The following is a 13,639-nucleotide window of genomic DNA, read 5'->3' on the forward strand; positions in this document are numbered from 1 at the left end:
AGCATTTTTTCACACAAAGGGGAGTGGAAATCTGGAACTCCCTCCCCCACAACGCTGTGGATGCTGGGAGTCAATTGAAATTGAGATTGATAGATTTTTGTCGGGTAAGGGAATCAAGGGATGTGGAGCAAAGGCAGGTAAATGGAGTTGAGGTACAGATCAGCCCTGATCTAACGGTTTTGGGGAGCTAATCGAGGATGCTGAATGGCCTCCTCCTGTTCCTATGTAACAGGCTCAAGGGGCTGAATGGCCTCCTCCTGTTCCTATGTAACAGGCTCAAGGGGCTGAATGGCCTCCTCCTGTTCCTATGTAACAGGCTCAAGGGGCTGAATGGCCTCCTCCTGTTCCTATGTTGGGAGCTCATTGTGCTAATTTCTCACTCTGTAAAATCCCTCACTCATCCAATTTTATACCTTTGCCCCCAAACAATGAGGCTCCTTGTCTCATCTGCCTTCCAATGAACTTCCAGCTCACTTAAGGGCAAATACCAGATCGGGACTAAAGCTCACACTATTCTGCTTCGGAAATGTTCCTTAACCCCACTCAACCCAGAAGGACAAGGGCAGCAGGTGCATGGGAACACCATCAACTCCACATTCCCCACAAAGTCACACACCATCCCGACTTGGGGATATATCGACTGTTCCTTCATCGTCGCTGGGTCAAAATCCTGGAACTCCCTTCCTAACAGCACTGTGGGAGAACCGTCACCACACGGACTGCAGCGGTTCAAGAAGGCGGCTCACCACCACCTTCTCAAGGGGCAACTAGGGATGGGCAATAAATGCCGGCCTCGCCAGCGACGCCCACATCCCCTGAATGAATAAAACAAAGACCCCAAGAACAGCAATCCTGGTGCCAACCCAATTCTATTGGTGCCACAGCCAATCTTTGTGACCTCTCAGAGCCATGCCACCAATTAGTGCCACCCAATGCAGAAATGTGGGCTGTTGTGTGTGGAGTTGGGGCCACCAGTAACTTAATGGATAGAAATTCTGCAGCACCACTTCTGCCGCACTCCAGGACTGCTCTGTTAATGATGCCACACACACATAGCAACCAGAGAAAGTTCTCCCCTGAGGTTCATTCTCAACTGGAGTCGACATGAGTCCATTCCAGTGAACACTCGATATTCGACTACAAGAGCCACCCACTTTCTGTGTAAATCTTAGTTACGTTAGAGTTCTCCTGTTCTTAAGGCACTGACTGATGCATGGGTCCAGTTCCAGCGGTGCAGCAAAGCTCGGTGCCTGACCCAGGTGGCCATTTTGCACCATTCAGTGGACAAACGGGCTGATTGACCATGGGGGGCAGATCCCTCGAACACAATTCTGTCTTCACTCAGCCCGCACTTAACAGAGGGAGCCACCGGCTGCAGATTAAGGGCAGGAGCCCGATTTATCTTCCCACCCCTCGATCCAAGTACCTGATTGAGATCATTTAACACAGAGACTCAGAACTTGGTCTCTGTATTTTGTATCACATCACTTGATTACATCCATCGACTAAGCCATCGGGGAAGAGGGGGCGGGAGTGTTAATTGTATTTTAAATATCTTTTAAACGACTGAAAAATTAAAATAGTTGTTTATTGTAACAATAGTTCATTCTGCAATCCAAGCTGTTTCATCTGTATATGATATATTAAAAATCGTACAGCTACAAGCAACATTTCCCATCAAAAATTCCTCCATCCACTTTTATAACAAGAACTGCCTATGTAAACGTCACGCTGTAATTACACTCTCCCACCAGTGGTGGCGGTGTGCCCACCGTTTTGCGTCTCCCAGTTCCTCGGTCTGTACTGCAATGAAATTCCCTGCTCCAACCAGCTCCATGTCCCGACATCCTAAATTGCTGTAAGTTTTGCTGTGTGACTATGAATGATAATATAAAATCAAAGCATTTTATAATAATAAGCGGAAGAAAGCATGAGTGTAAAATGGGGAGTAAATTCCATCTATCGGCCCTGGTCCAAATATCTTCGACCCCTGCTTCCCCTGAACTCTACACTTGGTAACGACCATTCTGTCAACATTCACAGACAGGAAAGTGAAATGACAAGAAGAAAAGTGACTGAAACACACAGACGGGATTGAGACTGTCCGTTATGTCCTGGTGGAATATCGAACGATACTGAAAGATATTTATAATCACAATGGAGAGAAGGATGTCTCCAACAGTGAGAGACATTCCTGAAGGAGGACGGACAAAATGAAACCCAGTGAGAATGATCTCGGCTCCATTATCACTCAAACTTTGTGAAATAACATCAGCTTTAAAAAATTACATTCGATTATGTCAAGAAGTTTAAAACTTGTATTTTTGGGGTGAAGTCCTGTGGTTTCTAGAAAGGTAAAGGGGAGTTTCGATTCTCGCCTTCTGTGTTGTCCCCAGAGATCATGTTTTTACTTCTCGCTCAGATTATACATTTGCATAAATAGAGTCCTCGTCAAGATTGCAGTTTTCGTAGATATTATCGGCTTGAAATACATTCCTGTAACGGTCAGTTTCGATTCCCAGCGTCTCTTCCTCATCCTTCTGTAATAGAAAAGGAAATGAGCAGTGTGACAATCGGCACAATCTGTGATTGGCTTGTTTGAGTCCAATTAGATCATTGGATCTGCAATTGAGGCCCAACCGTGCAGGGTTTGATCATTGATATTGATCAATGATGGGTTTGATCATTGATATTGATCAATGATGGGTTTGATCATTGATATTGATCAATGATGGGTTTGATCATTGATATTGATCAATGATGGGTTTGATCATTGATATTGATCAATTTTGGGTTTGATCATTGATATTGATCAATGTTGGGTTTGATCATTGATATTGATCAATGTTGGGTTTGATCATTGATATTGATCAATGATGGGTTTGATCATTGATATTGATCAATGTTGGGTTTGATTATTGATATTGATCAATGTTGGGTTTGATCATTGATATTGAAATAGTGGCCGTGGGATCTTTTACCTCCCACCTGAGAGGGGCAGACGGAGCCTCGATTTAACGTCTCATCCGAAAGGCGGCACCTCCGACAGTGCAGCACTCCCTCAGCACTGCACTGGAAGTTTCAGCTTGGATTATGGTCTCAAGTCCCTGGATTTCCCTCGCCCTCGAACCAGAAACATGTCCTGTACGATAGACTGAAGCCCAACACCCAGATCGCAACAAAAAGTAGAAATCTTTGGAAGGCATAAATCATTGAAATCTCTCTTTACAAAGTCACAACGCCAACAAAGAGCGACGTAGGTCGTGGAAGTGAATTGCAATCGTTGCTTTACTTACCCAGGGCTTGTCCGACTGCTCGTGTGGAGAGTAAATGCCAGCACGCACTGCTTGGGCTGAATGGCCTTTTCCTGTGTTGCGGCCCCTGTGTATTTAATTAGAAATGGTTGGTCTGTCGCTGTGAGTCACATGAGGAAGTGGGGAAGAAGTGAGAAAATAGCACTTTGCACAAATGAAGGGCCTTTGTCTCGTGTTTTAAGCAAACTTTTAACCCTTTGTGTCCTGGCACTGTGACGTTATTCCAGTGTAAAGCTGGGCAGCCGCTGAAGTAGAGTTTAGATTCAATGCTCATTCCAGAGAGCAAGGGCTGTGCTGAAGGAACAGTTGGGCCCCAGAGCATGAACTCCCTGGAAAATGTGAGACACTGGAGAATGTGAAAGAGGGAGAGAGAGAGAGAGAGAGAACATCAGAGGAGAAAGGAGAGGACGAATGAGACAGAAAAAGTGGAAGAAAAGAAAGAAACAGGCAGGAGAGAGCGTGATCTTAATTGCAAGTACATGGCTGGAAATAAATCACGTCAAAGTCCAATTTGTGTGTTCGCCTCAAAATATCCTGCTTGTTTCTCCAGCAGTCGCTGTGTTTACAGTGAGATCGTTGGGCTGCATGTTACTGTACTGTACAGGGTAAGTATATCATTTGGTTCTGGCTGTCAGCTAAATAAAGAAGACTTGCATTGATATAGCGCCTTTCGTGACCTCAGGATGTCCCAAAGAGCTTGATAATCCAGGCCGACACTCCCCAGTGTTAGTACTGAGGGGGTTCTGCACTGTCTGTCTTTCGGGATGAGACGTTAAACCGAGGCCCCCCGTCTGCCCTCTCAGGTGGGTGTAAAAGATCCCACGGCCACTATTTCGAAGAAGAGCAGGGGGGAGTTCTCCCCGGTGTCCTGGGGCCAATATTCATCCATCAAACAACATCACTACAAAAACAGATGACCTGGTCATTATCACATTGCTGTTTGTGGGATCTTGCTGTGCGCAAATTGGCTGCCGCGTTTCCTACTTTACAACAGTGACTGCACTTCAAAAGTATTTCATTGGCTGTAAAGTGCTTTGCGGCGTCCTGAGGTTGTGAAAGGCGCGATAGAAATGCAAGTTCCTTCTTTCCTTTAAGGAGGGAAAATTGAAGCAAGAGTTTTCAAAAAAACAAGTTAAACCTTCACACTTACTTTCGCACGCAGATGTAGATCAAGAACCCGGCCAGTGTCCCACTCAACGTGATTCCAACACCAAGCAATGCTCCTTTCCATTCATGTGTTTCTCTCCCTGTAAAAACAACCACAGTTTTAGTACGATGCTCTGATCAACTTATACTTATTCTGACCTTGAGAAGTGATTACCCAACACAACTAATATTTATATATGTAATCTCCACATATTTAATATCTGTATATGTAATATCTGTATATGTAGTCACTATATATTTAATATCTGAATAGGTAATACTTATATATAATATTTATCTATTATATCTATATTCAATATCTATATGTGTAATATTTATATATAATACCTATATTCAATATCTATATATGTAATATTTATATGTAATTTGTAATATTAATGTAAAACTACATTCCCAGTCCCCGCCAGAGGTCGCTTTATGATTGGTGATCTCACTGTGGAATCCAGGAGTGATCACAGTGATCCCTGATCCCAGGGGAAGCGATCGATATTCCATCACTCTGATCCTGAGCTCCAGCCCTCTGTAACAAAGACCGACTGACCAGGTTCAGGCTCGGTTGCAACTGGATTAAAAGGGGTGAGAATAGCAACTCTTGGGGGTGTGTGTGTGTGTGTATGTGTGTGTGTGTGTGAATGAGAGTGTGTGCACGTGTGTGCCTGTGCACGTGTGTTTGTACGTGTCTGTGCCTGTGTACATGTGTGTAACTGTTTACATGTTTGTGTGTATGTGTCTATTGGCATGTGTGTGTATCTGTGCACATGTAACTCCTGATGATTCCTCAGTGATACAGAACTGCTGCCATTTCCATGAACTGTGGATCCAAATTATAATGGGATCCAGACCGATCGACTCGACCAGTCGCTGCTCTCTCTGCTCAAAGTGAATGAAGCGCCCACCATTCCGAGTATGGTGGGATTTAAATATCGATCAGTATCACCAAGCCAATTCCGTGAAGAAAATCCAACCCATTACTGTTACGAACAAAGTTACGCCCAAACTCACTTTGTAAAATCCACAGTCACCCGTCGATATTAATTTGTTTGTATTTAGCGAGATGTGGAAGTATCTCCAGACTCACGTTCCACGGTGATGGTTATGGAACTCTCCACAGCCCCATGTTCATTCTCCGCCACACACCGATACTCTCCAGCGACCCTGGATGTCACGTGAGGAAGCTCCAATCGTACCTCGTTGTTGGAACTGCTTCTGTTCACTGTGACTCCGAGATGTTCCCACCTCAGATTGGAAGCTGGGAAGCTTTCGACAGAGCAGTGTAGGGCTGTAGAATTCCCTTCTGTTATACTGATCGATGAATCTTTAATCATATCAAGAGAAGTAATTGAGAGATTCCTCGGAGCGTCTAAAGACAAATAGAGTTTTTATGGATTTTACAGAGAACAGCAACCTGTCGCAGCAAACACAGCGTACAGCAGGAGCCCATGCTTCATCTCCCTGTATCTTTTGTCTGCATGCATTTCCAGGCATCTTTCCTCATGAAAAGTTCCTGTACCGACTTTTATAACGTGCCGGCTCTTTGAAAGATCGATCCAATTAATCCCATTCCCCTGCTCGTTCCCCGTAGCCCCTGTAAATTTTTCCCCTTCAAGTATTTATCCAATTCCCCTTTTGAAAGTTATTATTGAATCTGCTTCCACCGCCCTTTCAGGCAGCGCATTCCAGATCATCACAACTCGCTGCGTAAAAAACATTCTCTTCATCTCCCCCTCTGGTTCTTTTGCCAATTACCTTAAATCTGTGTCCTCTGGTTACCGACCCTCCTGCCACTGGAAACAATTTCTCCTTATTTACTCTATCAAAACCCATTCATGATTTTGAACACCTCTATTAAATCTCCCCTTAACCTTCTCTGCTCCCAGGAGAACAATCCCAGCTTCTCCAGTCTCTCCACATAACTGAAGTCCCTCATCCCTGGGACCATTCTGGTAAATCTCCTCTGCACCCTCTCCAAGGCCTTGACATCCTTCCTAAAGTGCGGTGCCCAGAATTGGACACAATACTCCAGCTGGAGCCTAACCAGAGTTTTATCAAAGTTTAGCTAATATCTCCTTCTTTGTCTTACCGTACTTTTTTCTCCAGCTGCCTCTGTGAAGTGCCTTGCGATGTTTCCCTACGCTAAAGATGCTGTATAAACCCAAGATGGAGGTGTCCTTTGTGTTGTATCTTTAGATGAACGAAACATTGACCCCTTGAAGCAACAGAGTGTGCCCTTGGAGAAAAGCACCCAAAAAATTAATTCAGGAAAGATGTTGGTACTTACATTGAACAGTTAGTGCGAGGGTCCGTTGCGATGAAACAGATGGGAAGCTGACTCTACAGGTGAGAGTCTGCCCGTAGTGTTTGGGTGATGGGACCAGAGTCAGAACAGAAGAATATGTCAGAGTTCCACCATGCTGAGTTACACTGTTTGAGACAGACCCGGGAACATCAGTGGGATTGTCCCAGGTTAAGTCAGGTGCTGTTCCCCTGCACGTTGTGTTGAAGGTGCAGGTTATGTTGCAAGATTTACCCTCAATAATTTCAGGAGCGAATATTGTGGGTTTATCTGTGAAATCTGGCAGAGAATACATCCTTTTAGTTAAATATAACTTGGAGAATCAGTTCAAATATAAACCACAGTCCCACAAGGGGGTCTTTTCTCCAGAAAAGAGAAGGCTGAGGGCTGACCTGATAGAGGTCTTCAAAATCTCATAAAATTGACAATTAATGGACACGGTCAAGACATTGAATCATTGATTATAAAGTGAGTATTAACGGTTGCTTTAAGACTGAACCGGAAGGTATCGCCTGGTTATTGATAATCAGAAGCTGCGTTATTATAATGTTTTGTGTTAATAGTTTATATTATTTCCCATTGACTGTTGAAAGTGAATTGATGAGTAATTATAAACAGCACTTACCGGAAACGTGAAGCTGTGTTGCTGGGTAATAGTTGAAGTTTTCCCCGTTGTCAAATTCTACTCTGAAAAAATAAGGACCTGCATCTTCCGCTGTGATGTTGTTTATAATCAGGGAACAGTCGCCATCTTTCAGGTCTCCAGACAGACCGGTCCGATGTCTGAACCGGTCCGACTCGTGTCCGTGGTCCTTGGAGTGAAAGGCTAGGGGAGCCCATGGTCTCACTTCCTCAGTGTTAAACCAGACTCCATCTCGATGTTTGTTTGCCAAATTCGATGGGTAACTGTAATGGCATGGAATCAGCGCACACAAACCTTTCTGTGCTCTCACATCTCGTGGGGTGTCGGCCTTCCACTCTTGTGACAATACAGCTGAGGAGATAAAATATCGATATTTAGCACTGGATGACTCGTAGATCCACTGGACTCGAGATCCACCATCCCCCCCTTCCATCACTGGCCTACTGTGGCTCCAGTGTGTACCATCTACAGGGTACACATGGAACTCCCCAAGGTTACAGTGACAGCATCTCCCTCCCCTGCGACCTCTACCACCCAAAAGGTCAAGAGCAGCAATGTTGGAGGTTGCTCATCACCTCCAAGTTCCCCTCCGAGTCACACACCATCCCGAGTTGGAGATATATCGGCCGTTCCTCCATCGTCGTTGGGTCAATATCCTGGAACTCGCACTGTGGGAGAATCTTCATCACACGGACTGCAGCGGTTCAAGAAGGCGGCTCACCACCACCGTCTCAAGGGCAACTCGGGATGGGCAATAAATGCCGGCCTCGCCAGCGACGCCCACATCCCAAGAATGAATAAAAAACAGCGTTGATCGCTGGCCAGTCAAACAATGTCAACAACTTGCATTTACATCACGTCTTTAAAAAAAACGTCCCAAGGCGCTTCACAGGAGTGATTATCAGACACAATTTGTCACTGAGCCACATAAGGAGATATGAGGACAGGTGACCAAAAGCTTGGTCAAAGAGGTCAGTTTTAAGGAGCGTCTTAAAGGAGGAGAGAGAGAGGCGGAGAGGATTAGGGAGGGAATTCCAGAGCTTAGGGCCCAGGCAGCTGAAGGCACGGCCGCCAATGGTGGAGCGATGGAAATCGGGGATGGACAAGAGGCCAGAATTGGAGGAGTGCAGAGATCTCGGAGGGTTGTAGGGCTGGAGGAGGTTGCAGTGATGTGGGGGGGTGGGGGTGGGGAGAGGAGGCCATGGAGGGATTTGAACACGAGGATGATGGTTTTAAAATCGAGGTGTTCCCGGACCTGGAGCCAATGTCGGTCAGCGAGCACAGGGGGTGATGGGTGAACGGGACTCGGTGCGAGTTAGTACACTGAGTCACTGCTGAATTTGGTCCCTCGTCATAACTCAATAACAATGATCGTTTGCACCGACTATTATCCATAAATATCTCCGACCTGACGATGATATTACCTTGGAGAAGTGACAGGAGGAAGTAAGGTTTCCTGATCATTGTCCACTCTCAGATATTTCATCAACTTCTCACTCTCAAGGTCTGAAAGAGAAACAAGTAAATGAGAACTCACCTCTTGCCCGACAGCTCTGCAGATATTAAAACTGCTTCTAGACAATGTCTTCACGGACTAATTTGATTCTATGTGTGATGATGGGTTGTCTGCAGTGAGTTACAAGGCTTTAAGAAAGAGAAAAAAAGACAGAACTTGCATTTCTACAGTGCCAGGACAACTCCCCCTGCTCTTCATCCAATAGTGGCCGTGGGATCTTTCACATCCGCCTCAGAGGGACAGACGGGGGCCTCGGTTTAACCTCTCATCCGAAAGATGGCACCTCCAACAGTGCAGCGCTCCCTCAGTACTGACCCTCTGACCGTGCAGCGCTCCCTCAGTACTGACCCACCGACAGTGCAGCGCTCACTCAGTACTGACCCTCCGACAGTGCGGCGCTCCCTCAGTACTGACCCTCCGACAGTGCAGCGCTCCCTCAGTACTGACCCTCCGACAGTGCGGCGCTCCCTCAGTACTGACCCTCCGACAGTGCGGCGCTCCCTCAGTACTGACCCTCCGACAGTGCGGAACTCCCTCAGTGCTGACCCTCCGACAGTGCTGCGCTCCCTCAGTACTGACCCTCCGCCAGTGCAGCGCTCCCTCAGTACTGACCCTCCGACAGTGCAGCGCTCCCTCAGTACTGACCCTCCGACAGTGCAGCGCTCCCTCAGTACTGACCCTCCGACAGTGCGGCGCTCCCTCAGTACTGACCCTCCGACAGTGCGGTGCTCCCTCAGTACTGACCCTCTGAGAGTGCAGCGCTCCCTCAGTACTGACCCTCTGACAGTGCAGCGCTCCCTCAGTACTGATCCTCCGACAGTGCGGCGCTCCCTCAGTACCGACCCTCCGACAGTGCGGCGCTCCCTCAGTACTGACCCTCCGACAGTGCGGCGCTCCCTCGGTACTGACCCTCCGACAGTGCGGCGCTCCCTCAGTACTGATCCTCCGACAGTGCGGCGCTCCCTCAGTACTGACCCTCCGACAGTGCGGCGCTCCCTCAGTACTGACCCTCCGACAGTGCGGCGCTCCCTCAGTACTGACCCTCCGACAGTGCGGCGCTCCCTCTGTCTGACCCTCCGACAGTGCGGATCTCCCTCAGTACTGACCCTCCGACAGTGCTGCGCTCCCTCAGTACTGACCCTCCGCCAGTGCAGCGTTCCCTCAGTACTGACCCTCCGACAGTGCAGCGCTCCCTCAGAACTGACCCTCCGACAGTGCAGCGCTCCCCCAGTCCTGACCCTCCGACAGTGCGGCGCTCCCTCAGTACTGACCCTCCGACAGTGCGGCGCTCCCTCAGTACTGACCCTCCGACAGTGCAGCGCTCCCTCAGTACTGACCCTCTGACAGTGCAGCGCTCCCTCAGAACTGACCCTCCGACAGTGCGGCGCTCCCACAGTACTGACCCTCCGACAGTGCGGCGCTCCCTCGGTACTGACCCTCCGACAGTGCGGCGCTCCCTCAGTACTGACCCTCCGACAGTGCGGCGCTCCCTCAGTACTGACCCTCCGACAGTGCGGCGCTCCCTCAGTACTGACCCTCCGACAGTGCGGCGCTCCCTCAGTACTGCCTCTGGGAGTGTTGCTGGATTATGGACTCAAATCCCTGGATTTCCTTGAACTGGAAAGATGTCGTGTTCGACAGACTTCAGCTCTACACCCCCATCTCAATAAAAAGTAGAGATCTTTCGACAGCCTAAATCTCTCTTTACAAAGTCACGACACCAACAAAGAGCGACATTGGTCATGGAAGTTAATTACAATCGTTGCTTTACTTACCCAGGACCTGTCCGACTGCTCGTGTGGAGAGTAAATGCCAGCACGCACTGCTTGGGCTGAGTGGCCTTTTCCTGAGTTGTGACTCTGTGTATTTAATTAGAAATGGTTGGCATGTCACTGTGAGTCAGATGAGGAAGTGAGAAACAAGTGAGAAAATAGCACTTTGCACAAATGAAGGACCTTTGTCTTTTGTTTTAAGCAAACTGTTAACCCTTTGTGTCCTGGCGCTGTGACATTAATCCAGAGATTTCAAGTCCCCACTCCAGAAACTGGAGCCCATAATCCAGGCCGACACTCCCAGTACCGAGGGAGTGCCGCACTGTCAGAGGTGCCGTCTTTTGGATGAGATTAAAAAGAGACCCTCTCAGGTTTCACAAATCTTCTCCCACACTCTCACACCCACCCATGCACCATTATCCTTAATCCCTCTCGCACTCTGATTCATACATTCACTATCCTTCTCTCACACTCTAACACACACCCACTCACTCTCATTATCCTTAATCTCTCGCACACTCTGATTTACACACTCACTGTCCTTCTCACTTCCACTCACACCCACTCACTCTAAGTAATGTTCACTGTCACAGTCTCAGGAGACCAGAGGAAAGGGGGAATGTGAGACACTGGTGAAAGAGTGGGGGAGAGAGAGAGAGAGAGGATGAGAGGGAGGGCATGAGAGGAGAAGGGAGAGGATGAATGAGACAGGGAAAGAGGAAGGGAAAGAGAGAAACAGGCAGGAGAGAGTGCAATCTTAATTCCAAGAACACGGTTGTGAATAAATCATGTGTAAAGCCACTTTGAGTGCCAGCTTCGAAATGTCTTGCTTGTTTCTCCAGCAGTAGCTGTGTTAACGGAGAGACTGTCTGTCTGCATGTTACTACACTGTACTTGGTAAGCATGTAATCAGGCTGACAACCTTCAAAAGGCTGGTTCCAGTGGGTCTCCTAATGGTTCAAAGACATGGGTTGCGTTTCGGGCCGCTGATATTGGCCGTAATGTCTCCATCTCGTGGCACTGGAAAAGGCAGGAGGATATTCTTGGAATGCCACCGACAGGATGTGGGAGGAGACGATTCAACCAAGTTCTCTGGAATGTGTAATTTGATTCAGTCATCGTCCGGCAGGCGACCGAGTTCAGACAACGTACAGTGCGAACACAACGGATTTCAGAAATCCAACGGTGTTAACACTCCCGAGTTCAGGGAACGCACAGCGCCGACACTCCCGAGTTCAGAGAACGCACAGCGCCGAGACTCCCGAGTTCAGGGAACGCACAGCGCCGAGACTCCTGAGTTCAGAGAACGCACAGCGCCGAGACTCCCGGGTTCAGGGAACGCACAGCGCCGAGGCTCCCGAGTTCAGAGAACGCACAGCGCCGAGACTCCCGAGTTCAGGGAACGCACAGCGCCGACACTCCCGAGTTCAGGGAACGCACAGCGCCGACACTCCCGGGTTCAGGGAACGCACAGCGCCGAGACTCCCGAGTTCAGGGAACGCACAGCGCCGAGACTCCTGAGTTCAGGGAACGCACAGCGCCGAGACTCCCGAGTTCAGAGAACGCACAGCACCGACACTCCCGAGTTCAGAGAACGCACAGCGTCGACACTCCCGAGTTCAGGGAACGCACAGCGCCGAGACTCCCGAGTTCAGGGAACGCACAGCGCCGAGACTCCCGTGTTCAGGGAACGCACAGCGCCGACTCTCCCGAGTTCAGGGAACGCACAGCGCCGAGACTCCTGAGTTCAGGGAACGCACAGCGCCGACTCTCCCGAGTTCAGGGAACGCACAGCGCCGAGACTCCCGTGTTCAGGGAACGCACAGCGCCGACACTCCTGAGTTCAGGGAACGCACAGCGCCGAGACTCCCGAGTTCAGGGAACGCACAGCGCCGAGACTCCCGAGTTCAGAGAACGCACAGCACCGACACTCCCGAGTTCAGAGAACGCACAGCGCCGAGACTCCCGAGTTCAGGGAACGCACAGCGCCGAGACTCCCGAGTTCAGGGAATGCACAGCGCCGAGACTCCTGATTTCCGTGAACATACAGCGGAGTTTGACCCATGAGGGATGATTGTTACTCCCAGTAAATGACTCTCGGTGGGTTTGCTCTCTGTTCCTGTGCCCTGGTCGGTCAGAATTAGTTCATAATAAGACACAACAGCTTTAAAAAATTTCAAACAACTTGGCATCAACTGCGCCAAGTAAGGCCATGGGTGCATTACGTCAGAAACCATCCAACCGGGAGGACTGATAACATCCCCCAAACACAGATTGTCTGAGTTCACCCTGATCTCCAGCTCACTCTTTCATAAGAGGCACTTATCACCTCTTACACAACGCAATAGAAAGTGAAAGCTAATAACTGGTGAGCCTGTTCGACTCAACAGTTCCAGATTTGCAACATAACAAACTGATCCCCGATACGATTCAACCCAGGGTAAGTCTTCTGTAAGTCGAACCAGGCTCTTTTCATCCTTCGGTAATATTCCATGTCCTTGAATATATTTGCGTGTGTGTTTGTGTGTGTGCGTACGTGTGAGTGTGCGAGTGTGAGAGCGAGTGTGCGTGTGTGAGAGTGAGGGGCGAGGTCCTGCAGGCAGATTTTAAGGAGATCGGAAAGAGATCAACAAGCAGGACCTCGAGAGTAGTAATCTCCGGATTACCTCCCGCGCACTAGCGGGTATAGAAATCGGAGGATGGAGCAGATGAATGCGTGGCTGGAGAGATGGTGCAGGAGGGAGGGCTTTAGATTCCTGGGGCATTGGGACCGGTTCTGGGGGAGGTGGGACCTGTACAAGCCGGACGGGTTGCACCTCAACAGGACCGGGACTGAAATCCTCGCGGGGAGGTTTGCTGGTGCTGTGGGGGAGGGTTTAAACTAACTCGGCAGGGAGATGGGAACCTGAGAGGAGATTCAGAAGGGAGAGTAAC

At 48.8% G+C, this 13,639-nt stretch overlaps 2 protein-coding genes across 6 annotated transcripts in view; one reads left to right on the forward strand and one right to left on the reverse strand.

Moving 5' to 3' along the window:
• Positions 1–1,569: 1,569 nt before the first annotated feature.
• LOC137306228 (sialic acid-binding Ig-like lectin 13) lies at positions 1,570–13,000 on the reverse strand. Of its 5 annotated transcripts, none has more exons than XM_067975351.1 (9): positions 12,754–13,000; positions 10,709–10,792; positions 8,842–8,923; positions 7,400–7,768; positions 6,760–7,053; positions 5,560–5,841; positions 4,465–4,561; positions 3,297–3,381; positions 1,570–2,540 (listed from the first exon to the last, which is right to left on the reverse strand). In XM_067975351.1, the coding sequence occupies exons 3-9, from the start codon at positions 8,879–8,881 to the stop codon at positions 2,424–2,426; spliced, it is 1,284 nt and encodes a 427-aa protein (XP_067831452.1). In that variant the 5' UTR covers positions 8,882–8,923; positions 10,709–10,792; positions 12,754–13,000; the 3' UTR covers positions 1,570–2,423. The 5 variants fall into 5 exon arrangements, with proteins under 5 accessions (XP_067831452.1, XP_067831453.1, XP_067831454.1 ...); XM_067975352.1 differs by lacking the exon at positions 12,754–13,000 and adding an exon at positions 11,628–11,696; XM_067975353.1 differs by lacking the exon at positions 12,754–13,000 and adding an exon at positions 10,889–11,243.
• The window catches only part of LOC137306153 (sialoadhesin-like), a 49,521-nt gene continuing 48,819 nt past the window's right edge, over positions 12,938–13,639 (forward strand). Inside the window, exon 1 of the mRNA XM_067975212.1 lies at positions 12,938–13,145. The gene's annotated coding sequence lies outside the window, so the exon portion shown is untranslated. The remainder of the gene's footprint in view (positions 13,146–13,639) is intronic.

This window comes from Heptranchias perlo, chromosome 42 (assembly GCF_035084215.1).
Source record: "Heptranchias perlo isolate sHepPer1 chromosome 42, sHepPer1.hap1, whole genome shotgun sequence".
NCBI classification, from domain to species: Eukaryota; Metazoa; Chordata; class Chondrichthyes; order Hexanchiformes; family Hexanchidae; genus Heptranchias; species Heptranchias perlo.